We start from the raw sequence: 18,130 nt of genomic DNA on the forward strand, positions 1-18,130 counted from the left end.
AATTAATATTATTATATTGTATTATTAGTATTATATCGTATTACAATATAATATTATGAATGTTATTATTATCCAACATTTTCGCTTATCCAACGTTCTGCAGGCCCGTTTATGTTGGATAAGTGAGACTCTACTGTATTAGCATAGTATAATACTGGTAATAAATTACTATATTGTACTGTATCAATATATTGTAGTATTATTAGTAATATTACATGTAAAATATAATATATAATTAATATTATTATATTGTATTATTAGTATTATATCGTATTACAATATAATATTATGAATGTTATTTTTATCCAACATTTTCGCTTATCCAACGTTCTGCCGGCCCGTTTATGTTGGATAAGTGAGACTCTACTGTATTACGTGTATTATTATTACCTTATGCCAGGGGTCCCCAAACTAAGGCCCGGGGGCCAGATGCGGCCCTCCGAGGTCATTTACCTGGCCCCCGCCCTCAGTTTTATAATATAATATATTGTATATACATATAATATTGATAATAATAATATTATAATGTAGTACAATATAACACTAATTATAATACCATATAATAATATTAATTATATATTCTATATTACATATAATATTACTAATAATATTACAGTATAGTGGTATAGTTCAATATAGTAATATATAATGCTAATATTGTGCTATGCTAATAATATAATATATTGTTTGTACATATAATTTGTAAGCCACTCTGAGTCCCCTTTGGGGTAAGAAGGGTGTGATACAAATGTAGTAAATTAATGCAGTAAATAAATAATTAATAAGTAAATAAATTTTAGACTTAGGCTTGCCCAAAGTCTGAAATGACTTGAAGGCACACAACAACAACAACAACAACAACAACAACCACCCTAATTAACTTGACTATCTCATTGGCCAGAAGCAGGACTACACTTCCCATTGAAATCCTGATAAATGTATGTTGGTTAAAATTGTTTTTATTTTTAAATATTGTATTGTTCTTTCATTGTTCTTGTTGTTGTTGTTGTTGTTTTTGCACTACAAATAAGACATGTGCAGTGTGCATCGGAATTTGTTTGTTTTTGTTTTTTTCCAAATGATAATCCGGCCCCTCAACAGTCTGAAGGATTGTGGACCGGCCCTCGGCTTAAAAGGTTTGAGGACCCCTGCCTTATGCTCTACTCCAGAGGCCTCCCTACTCCTGCGAGGGATGCAGGCCTCGCTTAGCAACGGAGGCCAGGCGCCGGTCTCTAAGGGGCGTGTCCTAGGCGCAGGCCGGCCAGACAGCCAGCCAACCAACCAGGAGGCCGGGCCCTTCGCGCAGGCGCGGTGGCGCACTTCCGGGCCCGGGAAGGGAACGTGTCCCTGGGCTGCGGGCAGGGGCCGGAAGCGGGCGGCAGGAGCGCGGCTGATGGAGGCGCAGAACGGGAGCGGGGCGGCGGGCGAAGGCCCTTCCGCGGGAGCCGAGGCCCGTCCGGCGGCCACCCCGGAGGGCATGGCGCTGGCCTACGCCAGCCTGGTGCTCATGGCCCTCCTGCCCATCTTCTTCGGCGCCCTGCGCTCCGTCTCCTGCGCCAAGGGCAAGGTGGGCCCCACGCCCCCGGCCTCCCATGGCCTCCCTTCCTCCTTTGCTTTGTTATTATTGCTGCTCTTCTTCTTACTATTGCTGTGCTTGTTGTCATTTCTACACAGCCATATAAAATCCCTTCCACACTGCCGTGTAAAATCCACATTATCTGTTTTGGACTGGGTTATATCGCATTGTATACCAGGCCTGGGCAAACTTGGGCCCTCCAGATGTTTTGGACTTCAACTCCCACCATTCCTAACAGCCGGTAGGCTGTTAGGAATGGTGGGAGTTGAAGTCCAAAACACCTGGAGGGCCCAAGTTTGCCCAGGCCTGGTATAAACTCACCTAATCTGGCTCAGGGCATGTAATGTGGATTGAGTTACCTTAAGGCTGTGGTTCTCAACCTCCGGATCCCCGGGTGTTTTGACCTACAATTCCCAGAAATCCCAGCCAGTTTACCAGCTGGTAGGATATATGGGAGTTGAAGGCCAAAATATCTGTGGATCCACAGGTTGAGTACCACTATCTTAAGGGGAGAAAATTGGTAAATAAATGTAGTAAATAGATAAAAAATAATTGTATGGCAGGGTAGACAAGGCATGGGCAAACTTCAGTAAGACCATGCCTGATATAAATTTATCTAATCCAGTTCACATTATTATTGTAGTTCTTATTAGTGCTGCTCTTGTTATTGTTGCTGCTCTTATTACTATTATTGCTGTGCTTATTATTATTATTGCTGCTTTTGTTATTACTATTGCTGTGCTTGTTGTTATTTCGACACTGCCATATAAAATCCCTTCTAAACTGCCATGTAAAGGCCACATTATTTGCTTTGGAGTGGGTTATGTAGCAGTGTAGTCTCACATAATCCAGTTCAGAGCAGATCATGTGGATTGAATGGCACTGTAGACTCATCTAATCCAGCTCAGAGAAGGTAATGTGGATTATATGGCAGGGTAGACCTGGCATGGGCCAACTTCGGCCCTCCCCTCAGGTATTTTGGACATACACTCCCACAATTCCTTACAGCAGGCTGTTAGGAATTGTGGGAGTTGAAGTCCAAAACACCTGGAGGCTGGGCCGAAGTTAGGCTATTCCTGGTGTAGACTTATCTACTCCGGCTCACATTATTATTGCTGTTCATATTATTATTGTTGTTATTGTTATTACTATTCTTGTTCTTATTATTATTGCTGCTCTTATTATTGCCGTTCTCTTATTATTGATGTGCTTGTTATTATTGTTGCTCTTATTATTGCTGTGCTTATTATTATTGCTGATCTTGTTATTACTATTGCTGTTCTTGTTATTACCATTGTTGCGCTTATTATTATTTCTACACTGCCATGTAAAATCCACATTATCTGCTTTGTACTGGGTTACTTGGCAGTGTAGACTCATCTAATCCGTTTTAAGGCAGATAATGTGGATTATATGGCAGTATAGACCAGGCATGGGCCAATTTGGGCCCTCCAGGTGTTTTGGACTTCAACTCCTACAGTTGTGAGAGTTGAAGTCCAAAACACCTGGAGGGCTCAAGTTGGTCCATGCCTGGTGTAGACTCATCTAATCTGGTTCAGAGCAAATCATGTGGATTATATGGCATGGTAGACTCATATAGTCCAGTTCAAAGCATATAATGTGGATCATCTGCTTTGATAATATGGGTGATATGGCGGTGTAGAAGGACCTATGTTGTCATATAACCCAGTTTCTGAATCCAGATTATAATCTGGCAGTGTGGACTCATATAATCCAGTCCAAAACAGATTATAATCTGGATTCAGAAACTGGGTTAAATATGGCAGTGTTGATGGGGCCTTAAAGAGGATAAATTCGCATCCAGGTCAATTTTTTGCCTGTTCCAAAGGAAAATGGTGCCACTGAAATGATCTATAATAGGATGCACCTACACTGTAGAATTGATGTGGACCTATACAACTTCATTGTAGTTTTAAAAGTTTTTTAGCCTTCTTTGCGAAAGAAAGTGCTACTTCCTCCCCAAACTCCATAGCATCGAGTTACAGTAGTTTAAAGTGGTGTCAAACAGCATTCGTTCTGCACTGTTAATGCACTCTGAGGGGTCCATTCTTTGAATAAAAAAAACCTTCCTTGCTTTGTTTTAATCTCAGCCCACCAGAGGTTTGCCTATGGTGTAGAATTAGTTCAGCTTGATGCTAATTTAACTGTTTTCGAGCCGTGGATCATTTAATACGTAGATAAAGAACCCATGGATCCAGAGGCCCGACTGTACACAGCAGCACTCTGGAGATTTGAAGCAGAGGCTGGATGGCCATCTGTTGAGTGGGCTTTGATTGTGTTCTCCTGCCTGGCAGAAGGAATTGGGTTGGACTGGGTGCCCTTTGGGAGTCTCTTCCAAATCTTAGCCTTGTATGATTTTAAAAAGGACAGGAGTGGGAAAGGCATCCCTTTTGCAAAATTCTTAATTAATATCTTCATGCCCTGATAAGCTTTCTATCTTCCTGACTTCATATATACAGCTGTTAAGTTGATTTCTCCCCCATCTGAAGTCTCTTTGTCTTTCTGAATGTGGCTTTCTGTTCTCAAAATAGGATGATGGCATGTTGTCCGCTTCGCTGCCTCCTTTAATATGTCATTTTCATTCCAGGTACCTGTCTTCATTGCCTGCCCCCCTTTTGCTTGTTGACTTTCACTTAAACTGCATTGCCTTATCCTGGTGCATGCAGAAACGTAGCCCTCTAAACTAGGCATGGGAAAGCTTGGGCCCTCCAGGTGTTTTGGACTCTCATAAATTGTGGAAGTTGAAGTCCAAAACACTTGGAGGGGCCCAAGTTGGCCCATGCCTGCTCTAAATTCTGCATTCTCTCAGCTTTTTATTTGTGTATCCAAGTATTGTCTGCTGCTTTGTCACCCAGGTTTGTTTGTTATTTTTAAAAATAATAATCTCATGACCAAAAATCTCCATCTCCCACACACGTCCAGCCGCTGTTCCTTCTAAAAATACAGTCTTGCCAAAGACTTCTTTCTTTCTTTTTTTAATACAAGCTGAAGGAACAGGTACTCTCACATTATATGAGTTCAGCTCGATTTGTCTATAAGCTCCCACCCCTTTCTTGAATATGTATATTGGGGAGGCCTTTACAGGATGTGAGCTGAAGCAGAAGGAAGAGTACTGACGTGTTAAGAGGCAAATGGGCCAGTTTGGGAAACAAGGCCCTCCTCCACACACTTGAATTCTGTCTTGCCTTAAATCCGGTGGCCAGCTGTGTGCTGTGGCAGGTGTTCTGTTCCTTTTGTAGCAGTCATGTTTTGCATAGGCTGTCCTTTTCTGGACTTCTGCTTTACAAAATAGTGTTTGCTGTGTGGTCAGTGACAGAGGAAAAGTTATTCAACGATTAATGAATGTGGATTTGTGTACTGACATTGGCAGGAGTCTGTTTTAAGGCTAATTAACCTGTTGGTGTACCAACCAAACTGTGTTGTGTCCACTGCCGTAAATAAACTCACAGGTTTGTTACTTACAAGATCATAAAATCAACAGAATTGGAAGTGACCACAAGAGCCATGCAATCCAACCCCCTGCCATGCAAAATTGGTAAAGCAAAGCAATTCTGACAGATGGTCATTGGTCAAAATCCTACAGAAAAGGAGACTCCACCAGACTCCAAGTCAGCATATTCCATTGCCAGACAGCTCAAAATGTCGCGATGTCATCTAACTTCCTTACAAATGAATTCATAAATGTTTCCATCCTATCTAGGGCTCTGTTGTTGTTTTTTGAAAAAGCACAAAAGTAAAATAATACCTGTTCCTTTCCTAAAATTCTCATGTTTAACTGCCTGAATTATTGTAAATAATAATAAATACTTTATAGACTGCCCTCTCTCCCCAAGGGAACTCGGAATGGTTTACATACCAAAAAAAAATCAAAAATTCAATGCCATTGTCAACATATACACACAGATCAAAACAATAGAGAATGACATCGGTAAACTCAGCTATCTACTGGCCAATTTCAAGACAAGTGTAAATAAGGAGTTGAGTGTTGAACTCAAGAATGGATGTTGCTGTGTCTAACAAAGAATCATAGAGCTGGAAGGGATCTCAAGGATCATCTGGTCCAAACTCTTGCCATGTAGGAATACTCAGCTACAGTCCTCCTGAGAGACCTCCAAAGAAGGAGAAGCTACAACTCTTCAATGCAATTGATTCCCCTGCTGAGTAGTTCTGACAGTCAATAAATTATGCCCAGTGCTTAGGTGGAATGTCTTTTTTTAATTTGAATGCATTCTAGTGAGTCCCTGGAACAGCAGAAAACAAGTTGCCTCTATGTTCTCAATGACTAGGCATATAATCCAGCTCCCTAAATCATTCCTCATAAGGCTTGATTTCCAGACCTATAATATGCTGAAATATAGGGCATTACAACAGTATGTGTGTGTACCTTGGTGTGGTTCCAGTGAGAAAACTCATTTTCCTTTGGTGATTTAACAAGAGGAAACACCCTAATAGACAACATTCTGGAAATATTTTACCCACTCTGGGTAAAATATGTACCCAGCATCATGATGATTTTACTTCCAGTAGAAATTGAGAGAAGGGTTCTCTTCAAATTTATTCTTCTACTGAAAGTTGATGGACTAAAATCTGGCCAATTTCTTTTCTAGAATGCTTCAGACATGCCAGAGACGATTACCAGCAGAGATGCTGCCCGCTTTCCTATTGTTGCTAGTTGCACCCTCCTAGGCCTTTACCTCTTCTTCAAGGTAAGTAAAATTACCTGTTCTCTTTCTGTACTATTCTGCAGGCTCTATGTGAATCCAGTTGTGTTATTTTGGGGTATAGAAAAGCCCTGTCATTCTTCGGAGGCGGAAACATTGCTAATAGTCGTTTACACAAAGGTTTGTCAGCAGGGTAAACCAATTGGATAAAATATCAAAGTAGATCAGGGTGCTTATAATTAATTTGTCCATCTCCTACATATGAGCAGATGTCCAACAGTGTTCTCCAGGAATGATGGGGATCTCATAGAAGAAGATGTTATTCTAGGCATAATCCTCCTGGCCAGTTCTGGTCTAGAAGATGGTTATGGTATGATCTCCTCTTGATCTCCAGAGATGGGTTGAAATCCTGGGACTCTTTTATTCCAAGTGTTCTGGTTTTCATTTCTGTGAAATGTCTTCCCATTCATATTCACAAGTAGGACAACTGAAGTACCAGGAAGCAGTGATTTGGTTAAGTTGGACATTCTAGTTTTTGGACTCCAGTTCTTTAAATTCCCCAGCCAGTCTGTCTAGTCTTAGGAGCACCCTGGCTGGAACATTGGGAGAACTAATTTCCCCCAAAATAAAATTTCCAGGCTCTAAATCTGGAGCTGTGCATGGCAGCCACATTAAACTACTTGATCAGCTTGATCAAGTCCATCTGGGAGGCTGAATATGATAAATGAATTGGCTCTGAGATGTTTGACTAAAGCATTTCATGCTGCTTATTAGCCAGTTAGTACTGGCCTTGGGCACCTGGTGATTACAGCCTGTACTGGCAGGCATGGCAAGGAAAGGAAAGGAAATGAAATGAAATGGCTTTACTTGGCAAAGGGTGCTGCTTCCTGGATGTGGTTTTGTCTTAGATGTTTAGATAAGATGTCCCTGAGGTCAGAACATTTGAGGTCTCTGTATTTGGAAGTAACAATTGAAAAAGTGGTCAGAGACTTGTATTGAAGTAACCAGGAAGCAATTGGTTTTTCTTCTAAGAGAGGGAGCCATTCCTGTGTAATTATCACAGTCAATTAATTCCTTCAGAATTAACCATTTGTGCAAAAGTTGAAATCACATGGCCTTCCAGTTACTAGACTGCATATCCTAGCTGTCCTGGCCAGCATAGCTAATAATGAGAAGTCCTGGGAATCGCTGTTTAGCATCTGAAAAGCCATAGGATTCTCATGCCTGTTTTGAAGGCCCCAATTTTGACCTGAAATCAAAATTATTAGAAAATTCTAGCTTAAAAGGGTATGCAAAGCAGGTCTGCATATGTTTTGAAACTGCCTTTTATGCAGCCCCATAGGTGGATTTGAAGTAGGGGATCGGCGTGTGATGCAACCATTGGGTTTGCAACAGCCACTTCTGCAAAAAATTCGTCCTCATTTCCTCAACATCCTGTTCCCTTCCTCCAGTTTCTGATATATCCAGATAGATGTTCCAAGAGCAACTGGAGTTTGGAAATTTGACAGTCTACATAGCAGAAGAGGATGTAAAGCCTGCCTGTGATGAGCACATCCCCTGCCTTAATAAATTGGTCTATATGCGCTTGGTATAAAGTACACACCACTTGTTGCTAACATGTATTTTCTAGGAAATACATGGTCTCCATGTAGGCAGAAGAAACAGAACAACTTAACTTTTGGTTGATGTCTGAAGAACGGATTGGAAGTCATAGGTGCAAAGGGACATAATGAAAGGTTTTTCAAGAAAGACCTTGTAGCTCAGTCTTGTGCGTTTTTTATTTAGAAATTAATTTAGTTTTCAGTGGAGGATGCTTCCAATAAGTATCCAGAGGGTTGCGGACATTAGTTGAAAAGTGTTTTGAGGGTCTTGTTTTCATCATCTTTTCCTTTGTGTTGTTTTTGTGCACTCTATGGTTTTTTCCTGGCTCCCTTTTACATTGTGATTGTATTGTATTGTTTGTAAATAATAATTTGAAAGCAAAGGTCGAGTCTCTGATGTAATATGGCATTGTACTATCACTGATATGACAGTTGTGGTCCCAAGCAGTAAATGAGCCTGGTTCAGCTGTCTTCTAATTGTATATATTTCCAGGATTTGCTGGAATAATGACGCCTTTATACTTGAACAGCCGCAGACCAAGAGCAAACCTTGAAAGCCTAGGTTGAGGCTTTCTGAAATGCTTGGGGCCAGAAGTGTTTCGGAATTTGGATTTTGGAATATCTGTATGTGTATATATGTATATGTGCAATGTCTTGGAGATGGGACCCAAGTCTAAACACAAAATGTATTTTTGTTTCATATACCCCTTATGCACATAGACTTATGATAATTTTCTACAATACCTGTAATAATGTTTTGCGTGAAACAATTTTGCCTACAATGAACCATCTCATGTACACTGAGCTTCCTAGGAGCTGGGTCTCTTATGAATGCCTTTCTTCAGCTGGAAACTTGAAGGTTCCTTTATTCTTGAGATCAGAAATAAACTTTGAAATATGGGCGATTTCACAGATAAGCCTTAAAGTCAGATGTGCATATTTCTCTTGAAGCAGGGTGTTTAACCAAAGTGGTTTCTCTTCTCTTCTAGATTTTCTCTCAAGAATATATCAACCTCCTCCTCTCCATGTATTTCTTTGTCCTGGGAATCCTTGCCCTTTCCCACACCATAAGGTAAAAAATGCTCCTCACTGCAAAGTACTGTCTGTTTGTCCTTCTGTCTACGTGCCTGCCCTTCTCCTTTTAAAGAACATTCTTTTTTGAAAAATTGATATCTCCATAATCTTTTGGATATGTTATGATCTTTAGAAAGGCATGACCTTGTTAGTAGGCATAACCTATTGAAAAATGATGCCATAACCTTTTGGGAAAATGGCATTCATGCAGATAATTAGGTTTCTCTGCTGTCAAATTGATGTATCTAGATATCTCTTCGAACTGTTGGGGACAAACATATGCCAGTGCACAAACACACACACACACAGATAGATAGCAGAGTTTCAGAGAGTGTTCTTTTAGTTGCCCAAAAACATCTACTCTCCCTTAAAATGTCTTGCCTTTAAATCATGCTTTCAGGAGATAAAAATAATCAGACTTCCTTAAAAGTAACATAGTTGGTTTCCTCACAAGCTTCATGTATTCAGCATACAGGTACTTTGCATATCAATCCAGTTACAGATAGGATTTGAAGTAGTTTCTCTTTGTAGATAACACAGAACATTTATTAAAGCCAGAGAGGATCAGGGTTTGCTGGTAGCTCTTGGGTGACTTGGCTTCAACCAGTACAGTTCTGTATCCCTCTTTTTAGCTTTTTTCTCCCCTTAGAATAGTTTCTGTTTGTTTTCTCAATATTGATGGGTTCCACTTGGTCGGCATCCCAGTGTAAAAAACTAGCTTTTGGTAGCAATTAAAAATAAAAACAACAATCTGTGATAAGGGTCGTAGCTATCCATTTCTGCTTAACTTAGGTTCCAGCATTTCTACATACAAGGTATATCAAGATGAGCCCTTAGAAATTGTGTGTTTCATGTTAAACTTGGCTTCATCTGATTCCTGAGAGTGAAGAGGACAGTGCAGAGAACTGCATATAGAAGAAGCAGCTCTGAAATGTGTGTTTATCTTATGTTTCAGTGGAGGATGACATTTCTGAGGGCTGAATGTGATTTACATTTGCCCTAAGGCTCTTGCCTTGCTCCTTTCCCTGAAAGTTAAAAAAAAGAAGGCAATAAGCCCACATATGTTCCCAGCCCCCTTTGGTCCACACTCTTTTCATTAAGCTATTTTATGCCCCCAAAAGGGAAAGGAGAAGGCCAACATCTGTATCCCAGCACTCTTTCCTGTGCCAAGCAGCTGTTCACCAAGCTGGCTCAGTCCACTGTCCATGTTCTACTAGATGTGTATGCATTCGTCACATGCCCGTTGCAAGTTTGCCTTGTCAGCCTTTCAGCTCAACCAAAAGCAAGTGGCAGAGAGCTCACTGGGTGCTCCTAAACATGTGCACAGTGCTCCTTTCCAGCTCTGCTTTTGTTACGACTTGCACTTCCTAAAGAATGAGTTTGTGTCCTTCTCTCTTTCCTTCCTTATACTCTGATTTCAGCCCCGTGATGAACAAATTCTTCCCTGCCAATTTCCCCAACAAACAGTATCAGCTCCTCTTCACTCAGGGCTCTGGGGAAACAAAGGAAGGTAAGTCTGCCCACTCACCTGGTCTTGGAGCATGCTCTCTGTGCATTTGCATTCTCCCTGCATGTTTCCTTTCCGCCCTTCCTTTCCCCAAGAGTCTGACATCCTTTTCACTGAGATACTGGGATGTTAGCAGGTGCCACTGAGTCTCTGTCTGCCCATTGGACAAAGCTAACAACATGCATTTCAGCCAGGGAGAAAGGTACAGTACTGCACTTAGGCGATAAAAATCAAATGCACAGATATAAGATGGGCGACATCTGGCTTGAAAACAGTCCATGTGGAAGGGATCTAGGAGTCTTAGTAGACAACAAGCTGGACATGGGTCAACAGTGTGATGCTGCAGCAGCAAAGAAAAAAAAGCAAATGCAATTCTATGCTGCATCAATAGGAATCTAGTACATGGATTAAATAAAGTCCTAGTCCCACACAGTGAGGGAGCTGGGTATGTTTAGTTGCTGTGGATTTTCCAGGCTGTATGGCGATTAATTGCAACATTCACACTTACCTCCAATATACAAGAATTCTCTCTCCCACCCTATACCTTCCACAGATACATAAACCCCACTTGCCTAGTTTCCAACAGATCTCACAACCTCTGAGGATGCCTGCCATGGATGTGGGCGAAATGTCAGGAGAGAATGCTTCTGGAACATGGCCATAGAGCCTGGAAAATTCACAGCAACCTAGTGATTTTAGCTATGAAAGCCTTTGACAACACATGTGTTATGTTTAGCTTGGAGAAAAGATTGAGAGGGACATGATAGCCATGTTTAAATGTTTGAAAGCATGTCAAATTGAGGGGGAGACAAGCTTCTGTTCTGCTGCTCCAGAGACTAGGACACAACGGAGCCATGGATTCAGATTGCAGGGAAAGAGATTCTGCCTAAACAGTAGAAAGAACTTCCTGATGGCAAGAGCTGTTGAGTCATGTCCACGCTTTGCGTGGTAATCATCCCCAAGGTTGCTGTCTGTCATTCCTTTTTAAATAGAGGATTGAGGCTGCTGCTGAGAAAGATGTTTATCTGTCTGAAGCCTATTAGTCGGAGTGGAGAGTGCTGGGTCAGGTTGACCAGTGGCCTTGCACAGTGTAAGGCAGCAAAGAATATTTATAATATTGATGTAAAAAAAAACGTGTATGTGCATGTGTGTGCATGCCTTCAAGCCACCTGTTGTGTCATGGTGACTCCATATATTCTGTAGAGTTTTCGTAGGCAAGGAATCCTTAGAGATGTTTTGCTATTGCCTTCCTCTGACATAGAACCTAGAGCAGCCACTAATACTTGGTGGTCTCCCATCCAAGTACTAGTCAGGGCTGACACTGCTTAGCTTTCAAAATTAGATGTGATTCGGTACTTTAGGATATTTAATCCTGTCAAATATCCCCCTCCCCCCACACACACACAGGGCAGGGGGGATCTGGATACCCTCCATTACTTTATATTGCACCTCCCTCAATGGGATTCTAGTGGTTATAGTGCAACACATAGTTGTTTATTAAAGCTATGTTTATTAAAGTTATTATCCAAGTTCATGCATAGCTTTTGAAGGTATTTTAATTGGTTAGACTGTGTAGTATTGGAGAGCCAGCACCTTAGTGGATTGAGTATTTGCCTAGGACTTCACTCTGCTTGGTGTGGAAACCCAATGGGCGACCTTGCACAAATCACACTGTTCTCAGCCTCAGAGGAAGGCAAAGGCAAATCTCTTCTGAGATCTTTCAATATGGTGGGAGGGGATAGAAATTAAAAAATCTGAAGGTCACCAGGTTGTTCCCTGCCATCCTCTCTCCATCACTATGTTTGTTCTTGTGGTCTCTTGGCAGAGCTGCCAGGCTGACTGTCTTTTTGCCCCTCTTAACTCTCGCTTTGTGTTAAAGAAGCTGTTAACGATGACAACGGCGTGGTGGCTTTTGTTGCAGAGATTGTGAACTATGAGTTCGACACCAAGGACCTGGTCTGCCTGGCCATGAGCAGCGTGGTGGGCGTCTGGTACCTGCTGCGGAAGGTATGTGGAGCATCAAAGACAGGGAAAGGAACCTGCAGAGCTTTCCTTCTCACTCACCTATAGGACTTGGAGGGATTGTAAAGGCTGGCCTTTTGGGGATGCTGAGCTCTGCTGTCCTTCTTTCCCCTCTCCCAGCACTGGATTGCCAACAACCTCTTTGGGCTGGCCTTCTCTCTCAACGGCGTGGAGCTGCTCCACTTGAACAACGTCAGCACCGGCTGCATCCTGCTTGGTGGCCTTTTCGTCTACGACATCTTTTGGGTAAGGACACACTGACCGGCAGCAGCGTGAGGGCTAATATCAGAGTACAGTAGATCCACAAAAGTAGAAAGCACGGTTCTAAAAGTGGATTCTAAAGCATTTTGACTGCCATCAAGTTGAATGATGGCAACCCATGAATGAAAGACCCCTGAGTCATCCTCATCAGGTCTTGCATTGGACTTCTGCTCTCCCATCCTGGCTAGTGGTCAATGTCGGAAATATTAAAAATTAACTAGGTGTTTTTAATTACAAAAATGTGAGTCAAGCACTGAAAGGGTTTAATAAGCTAGCGTTGTTGTATGTTTTCGGGGCTGTATGGCCATGTTCCAGAAGCATTCTCTCCTGACGTTTCGCCCACATCTATGGCAGGCATCCGCACAACCTCTGAGGATGCCTGCCATAGATGTGGGTGAAACGTCAGGAAAGAATGCTTCTGGAACATGGCCATACAGCCTGGAAAACATACAACAACCTTTTGATCCTGGCCATGAAATCTTTTGACAACACATTAACCTAGCGTTGCCCAGAGGTGAGTGAGTAGGCGAAAGCCTGTTAGAGTTAGTGGGCCAACACTAATGTCGTCCTGAGGAGTATTATAACACCTCAGTGTTAGTCAACAGAAACTCTGTGTGAGAAAGGCCTCTGTGTGAGGTAGGCCTCAGTGGGAGAAACACCTCAGTACGATATGAGAAGGCCTGGTATGAGAAACTTCAGTGAGAGAAGCCCCAAGTTGAAGACTTCGTGTGTGAAGCTCCAATGTGAAGGCTGCTGTGTGTAAAAGCTAATGTGTGAAGTTCCTGTGTAAGTTCAATGTGAGAGAAGGCTCTGTGAAAGTGAAGCTGTTTATCTCCATGAGAAAGAAGCCTAACATGGAAGCAAAGAAGGAGCTATAAAGAACTTTATTTGTGTTATGGAAACCTTGTTTTTGTAAAAAGTGCAACCATATTATTTTGCTATAAAGAAAAGCCTCCAAAGGAAGAGATAACATTGGTCTGTGTTTTTGTTCTTTTTATCACTTTTGGATACTGGTGCTGGGTCGCGCTGCCACTAATAAGTTACTCTACTGTACGTTAATGGAGAGGGTCTTTTGTTTATAAGCTCACTCGCCCAACAGTCAAGACGTCCACAAAACATATTTCCAAATATTTGAAGGGCACAGTTGTGGATGCTGGACTAAAGAATGGTTGTAGATGCTTTGAGTACCAATCATGGCATACAATAATAGCTAGCATATATATCCAGTGTTGGTACTGCTGCTCACCTACTTTCTCCCTTCTCCTTTTCAGAGACGGCCTACTTTGCAATATCTCTATAGCAAAGCTCTGGCCTCTTTGTGGTTCTTTTCTTTCCTTCCTCTGTTTTCCTCAAACACTTTCTCCCTCTCTCTTTTCTTCTTCTCTTCTTTCCCTCATAGACCTTCCCCCTTTTTCTTTCTTTCCCTTCTATTCCCTCCTTTTTCTTTCTTCCCCACTCTCTCCCTTCCTTTTCCTTCTCTTTCTTTCCCTCCTTTTTCTTTCTCTTTTTTCTGTCTTTCTTCCCTTCTCATACACAAGTCACCTTTCTTTCCCAGTGACATCACAAAGGGACACTTCACCTAGCAACAGCCTTTATGGTACACACATAATGACAAACAACATACTTTGACATACGCACACATATACATATATATTAATAATAATGTCTTTGTGTTTGTGAAGGATAGGTTTTCAGTCAGACTGTAGTTACCTGAAAACAAAAATATGACCAAACACCATTACATTATATAACTGCTGGTCCTGGCATACCATAGAGTTATGTTGGAGGATCTTGAGATTCCTAGGGAGTTATTTGCCGAGTCCTCCAATGCAACTGAGGTATTCTCCAGAGGAAGCATGTCCTAGAATTGCCTGGAGGACTTAGAAAATTTCTAGAGAGGCCATTTTACCCCAGTGCAGTGGTAATGTTCTTAATCTGGCATTCATAGCTTAATAGTGTAATGGACGTCTGTGACAGGGATGGAATCCTTTTAAATTTTGATCCCACCGCTGCCACCAATTTGTAAAGATGATGTGGCAGGGAGGAATCCTTTTGATCCCACCACACAGTTACCACCAATTGTAAAGATGTCTTGATGATGATTTTAATTATATTATTATATATTCAACTATCTTCGCTGCCACCAATTATGGAGATGTCAGGCAGATGGCACTTACTCTTTTAAGCTATCCTTATTTATTTTACTTTTGATGGTGATGTTGCTTAACTTAGAATATGAGTGTGACAGAGACTTAGATGGTTTAAAAAGAAAAACAAGTTTATTTCGTGTACAAAGCTTAATGGTTTCTATAACTTCTTAAAGGCACTTAAATTAATGGTTACAAATAGATGTGAGGTATTCCAACTTTCAAAATATTTCTTTCTCTCAAGACTAAACTAGAACTGATCACTTGGATCCACTGGGATTAATTTCCCTTAATCCACAGCCTCTATAAATAACCCTAAACAAGTCACCCAACTTGCTTAGTCTGGCCTATTAGAGGTCTGCCTCCCTGGTTTCCTTAAACTTGGAACCAGTCTGTCCCCTGTGACTAAAAATCACAGACTAAACTGGGTTTTAAACATTCCCTCTTTTCTTTTCCAAACGGCGGTTGGCTCCGCCCCCGTTGTCATGGCAACCTGTCTCATAATGCTGAGCTGGTTACCTTCTGGTATTATCAGCTCCAATACTTACCATTTTAAACTTAACCAAACCTGACTGTTTAAACAAAATAAAATAAACATGTCATCCATAAATCAAAATAAAATCACACACTTCTTTACAATAGCATTTTAAACTTTTGTATGAGATGAGTTTTTAGATATTGTCCCACTCTCTGAATAACTCTTGGCAGGAAAAGTGTAGGATACTCTTAAGTCAGGGTTAGTTTGAAGGCACAGAACAACCAAAAATGCGAAATGTGTATATGATTTGTTTCCGTTGAAAAATGTCTGTATTTCATGGGTTGGCCGTGTGTGTTTGGGGGGGGGGGGGGTGCTTTTCTACCAGTGTTTCTCATTTTTTCATGCTTCTTTCCTCCTTCTCCTTAGGTCTTTGGCACCAACGTGATGGTGACCGTCGCAAAGTCATTTGAGGCTCCCATCAAACGTGAGTAGCTGACTTAAACCTCCAATAGCACTACATAACAAAATATGAAAATCTGTTCCTGGTTTGAAAGTGTTATTTCATATTTCACATTATTCAGTCTACTTTGCAAGTAGTTGTGCTACTCCAGAAACTTCGTTTTTGTGGCTGCCACAAACTTTGTTGAATTGCTTGAGACTCGATGACATATTCATTGAAAAACTATAGCAAAATGTACTGCAGGATGTCCCACAAAAACAATTTTTTTTCAGTTTAATAAACCCTTTCCATTTTTTTATGATAGAAGCAATTAGAAAATCATGTTTATAAACCAGGAACAAAAATCATGTTACCTGGTGTAGTAGTTGGGTGGGTGTCAGAAGCACTGTGAGCAAATGAGATGTGGCTTGTGAACATGATGTTATTGGCTTTAGTTTAGTGTTTGGAGCAGATATGGGCCAACTTCAGTCCTCCAGGTGTATTGGACATCAATCCTCACAATTCCTGTTAGGAATTGTGGGGATTGATGTCCAATACACCTGGAGGGCTGAAGTTGGCCCATGCCTGGGCTGTTCTCTACTCTGGAAAATATTTTATTGTTATTCTTGTAATAGCATATACTTTTTTATTTGACAAATAATGGCTACACCTAACACCCAAAATAACATTATATTTTAAAAGAGAGCTGTGCTTCATAATAAGTGATTTCTTTTTCTTCTGCTGATATATAACTGTAGCATTATTTATCCATTTTGTTCAAGCTGAGATAAATCGGAGGGAATACAAAAAGTTGAATGTTCTTTTTCACTATAGGAAAAGTGTGAGTTTGGGCATAAGTAACATATTGCATTTTGTTTTTACTACTTGTGCTTGTGACCAATAAAATGCAAGGAATTTTGCAAAAAAAAAAAAGAATAATAGAATCATAAGAGTTGAAAGAGACCTTGTGAGCCATCCAGTCCAACCCCCTGCCAAGAAGCAGAAAAGATGCATTTAAAGAGAAAGAAACAAGCTTAGCACTGTGGTCATTGGTTAGTCTATTATGCTGAGTGCTAAGGTTTATCAGTGCTTAGCACTGTGGTCAGTTATTAGTTTCTTCCTTTGAGTATTAGGTATATCAATGTGTGGTTCCCTAAGGAGTTCCTCTCCTATGTTTAGGCCATGTACCGGTAGCATGATTGATGGTGGTGCAAGAGTTTAGACAGCTATGGTTAAATGTAGATAAATATACACTGTGGATAAATATACACTGCCAAAATTGAGCATTGAGAAATGTTCCACCCTGGATCTCTGGAGACCACATAGGCATTACCTGTCTCTGCATTATTAGTTGATACAGAATATTTGCTCCTTGTCAAAGCATAACACAAAGGATGCAAGATCCTGCTTGGCCAGTTTTGTGGATAGCTCTGTACCAATTGCACTGGGTCTCTTCTAGTATGTTTCCAGGCACATTTCACAGTGCTAATTTTAACCTTTATACGTATATTGAGCATTTCATGCTTTATGAGTCAGCCAACTCTTTGTCTGTTTCCCTCATTATGGGAGGCTTGAGCAATTTCTTTACGGTGCCGGCATAAAAGGGGTCTTTGGTTGTGCTGCTTGATTTCAAGGGATTTTGTCTGTCTTCTGTTCTTCTCACATTTAGGACAACTGCATGATTCATTTGTACTTTTGCGGGAACTGGTATGGACTGGAGAAGTGGCTGTTAGATCTTGCCGCAGGATTCACTCTGAGATGTTGCTGGCTCATTTTGTCTCAGTGTGAAATGCAATGAGGGGTTGGAGAGTGTGGGAAACCTTATTAAGACCTGACATTTGAAGGCAGCAGCCTCTCTGTATTGATAATTCCAAATTCACCCACGTCTTTTGTTCTCTTTTTTGCAGTGGTTTTCCCTCAAGATCTGCTAGAGAAAGGCTTGGAGGCTAACAACTTTGCCATGCTCGGTCTGGGCGACATTGTGATCCCAGGTAAAGGGGAGAAAGGGGAATTGCACACCTTCTTTGTGGTTTCTGGGCTTGTCATACAGCCAGGTAACAAGCAACACCTGCTGAAACCGTTCTAGGCTACTATACAAAGTTCAAGAACTGGTTGCTCTAGTTCCAAAGCTGAGTAGCATTGGGTTGAACTTCATCTGCAGTAATGTCCCCTTGTTGCATATGATCCAGTAGGCCAAAGTTACTTAGTTACTTGTATATTTTTATTTATATCCTGCTTTTTTCCCAACATGGTCCCCAAACTTGCTGTTCCTCGTTTCCTTTTCACGAATGCAACAACATTCAAAAAGTTCTCCATTGCCATGTTCTGTCATCAGTGCTTTTA

At 41.2% G+C, this 18,130-nt stretch overlaps 1 protein-coding gene across 5 annotated transcripts in view; it reads left to right on the forward strand.

Annotated features, from left to right (window-relative positions):
• Nucleotides 1–1,177: 1,177 nt before the first annotated feature.
• Nucleotides 1,178–18,130, forward strand: part of hm13 (histocompatibility minor 13) — a 30,413-nt gene continuing 13,460 nt past the window's right edge. For 2 of the 5 annotated variants that reach the window (XM_062979153.1, XM_062979150.1), the window contains exons 1-8: nucleotides 1,178–1,567; nucleotides 6,205–6,303; nucleotides 8,849–8,931; nucleotides 10,355–10,443; nucleotides 12,320–12,447; nucleotides 12,583–12,708; nucleotides 15,775–15,832; nucleotides 17,695–17,778. In XM_062979153.1, coding sequence (XP_062835223.1) covers nucleotides 1,193–1,567; nucleotides 6,205–6,303; nucleotides 8,849–8,931; nucleotides 10,355–10,443; nucleotides 12,320–12,447; nucleotides 12,583–12,708; nucleotides 15,775–15,832; nucleotides 17,695–17,778 — 1,042 coding nt within the window. In that variant the 5' untranslated portion in view covers nucleotides 1,178–1,192. The remainder of the gene's footprint in view (nucleotides 1,568–6,204; nucleotides 6,304–8,848; nucleotides 8,932–10,354; nucleotides 10,444–12,319; nucleotides 12,448–12,582; nucleotides 12,709–15,774; nucleotides 15,833–17,694; nucleotides 17,779–18,130) is intronic. The other 3 variants (XM_062979154.1, XM_062979152.1, XM_062979151.1) reach the window with 2 other exon arrangements.

This window comes from Anolis carolinensis, chromosome 4, assembly GCF_035594765.1.
Source record: "Anolis carolinensis isolate JA03-04 chromosome 4, rAnoCar3.1.pri, whole genome shotgun sequence".
In the NCBI taxonomy this organism is placed as follows: Eukaryota; Metazoa; Chordata; class Lepidosauria; order Squamata; family Dactyloidae; genus Anolis; species Anolis carolinensis.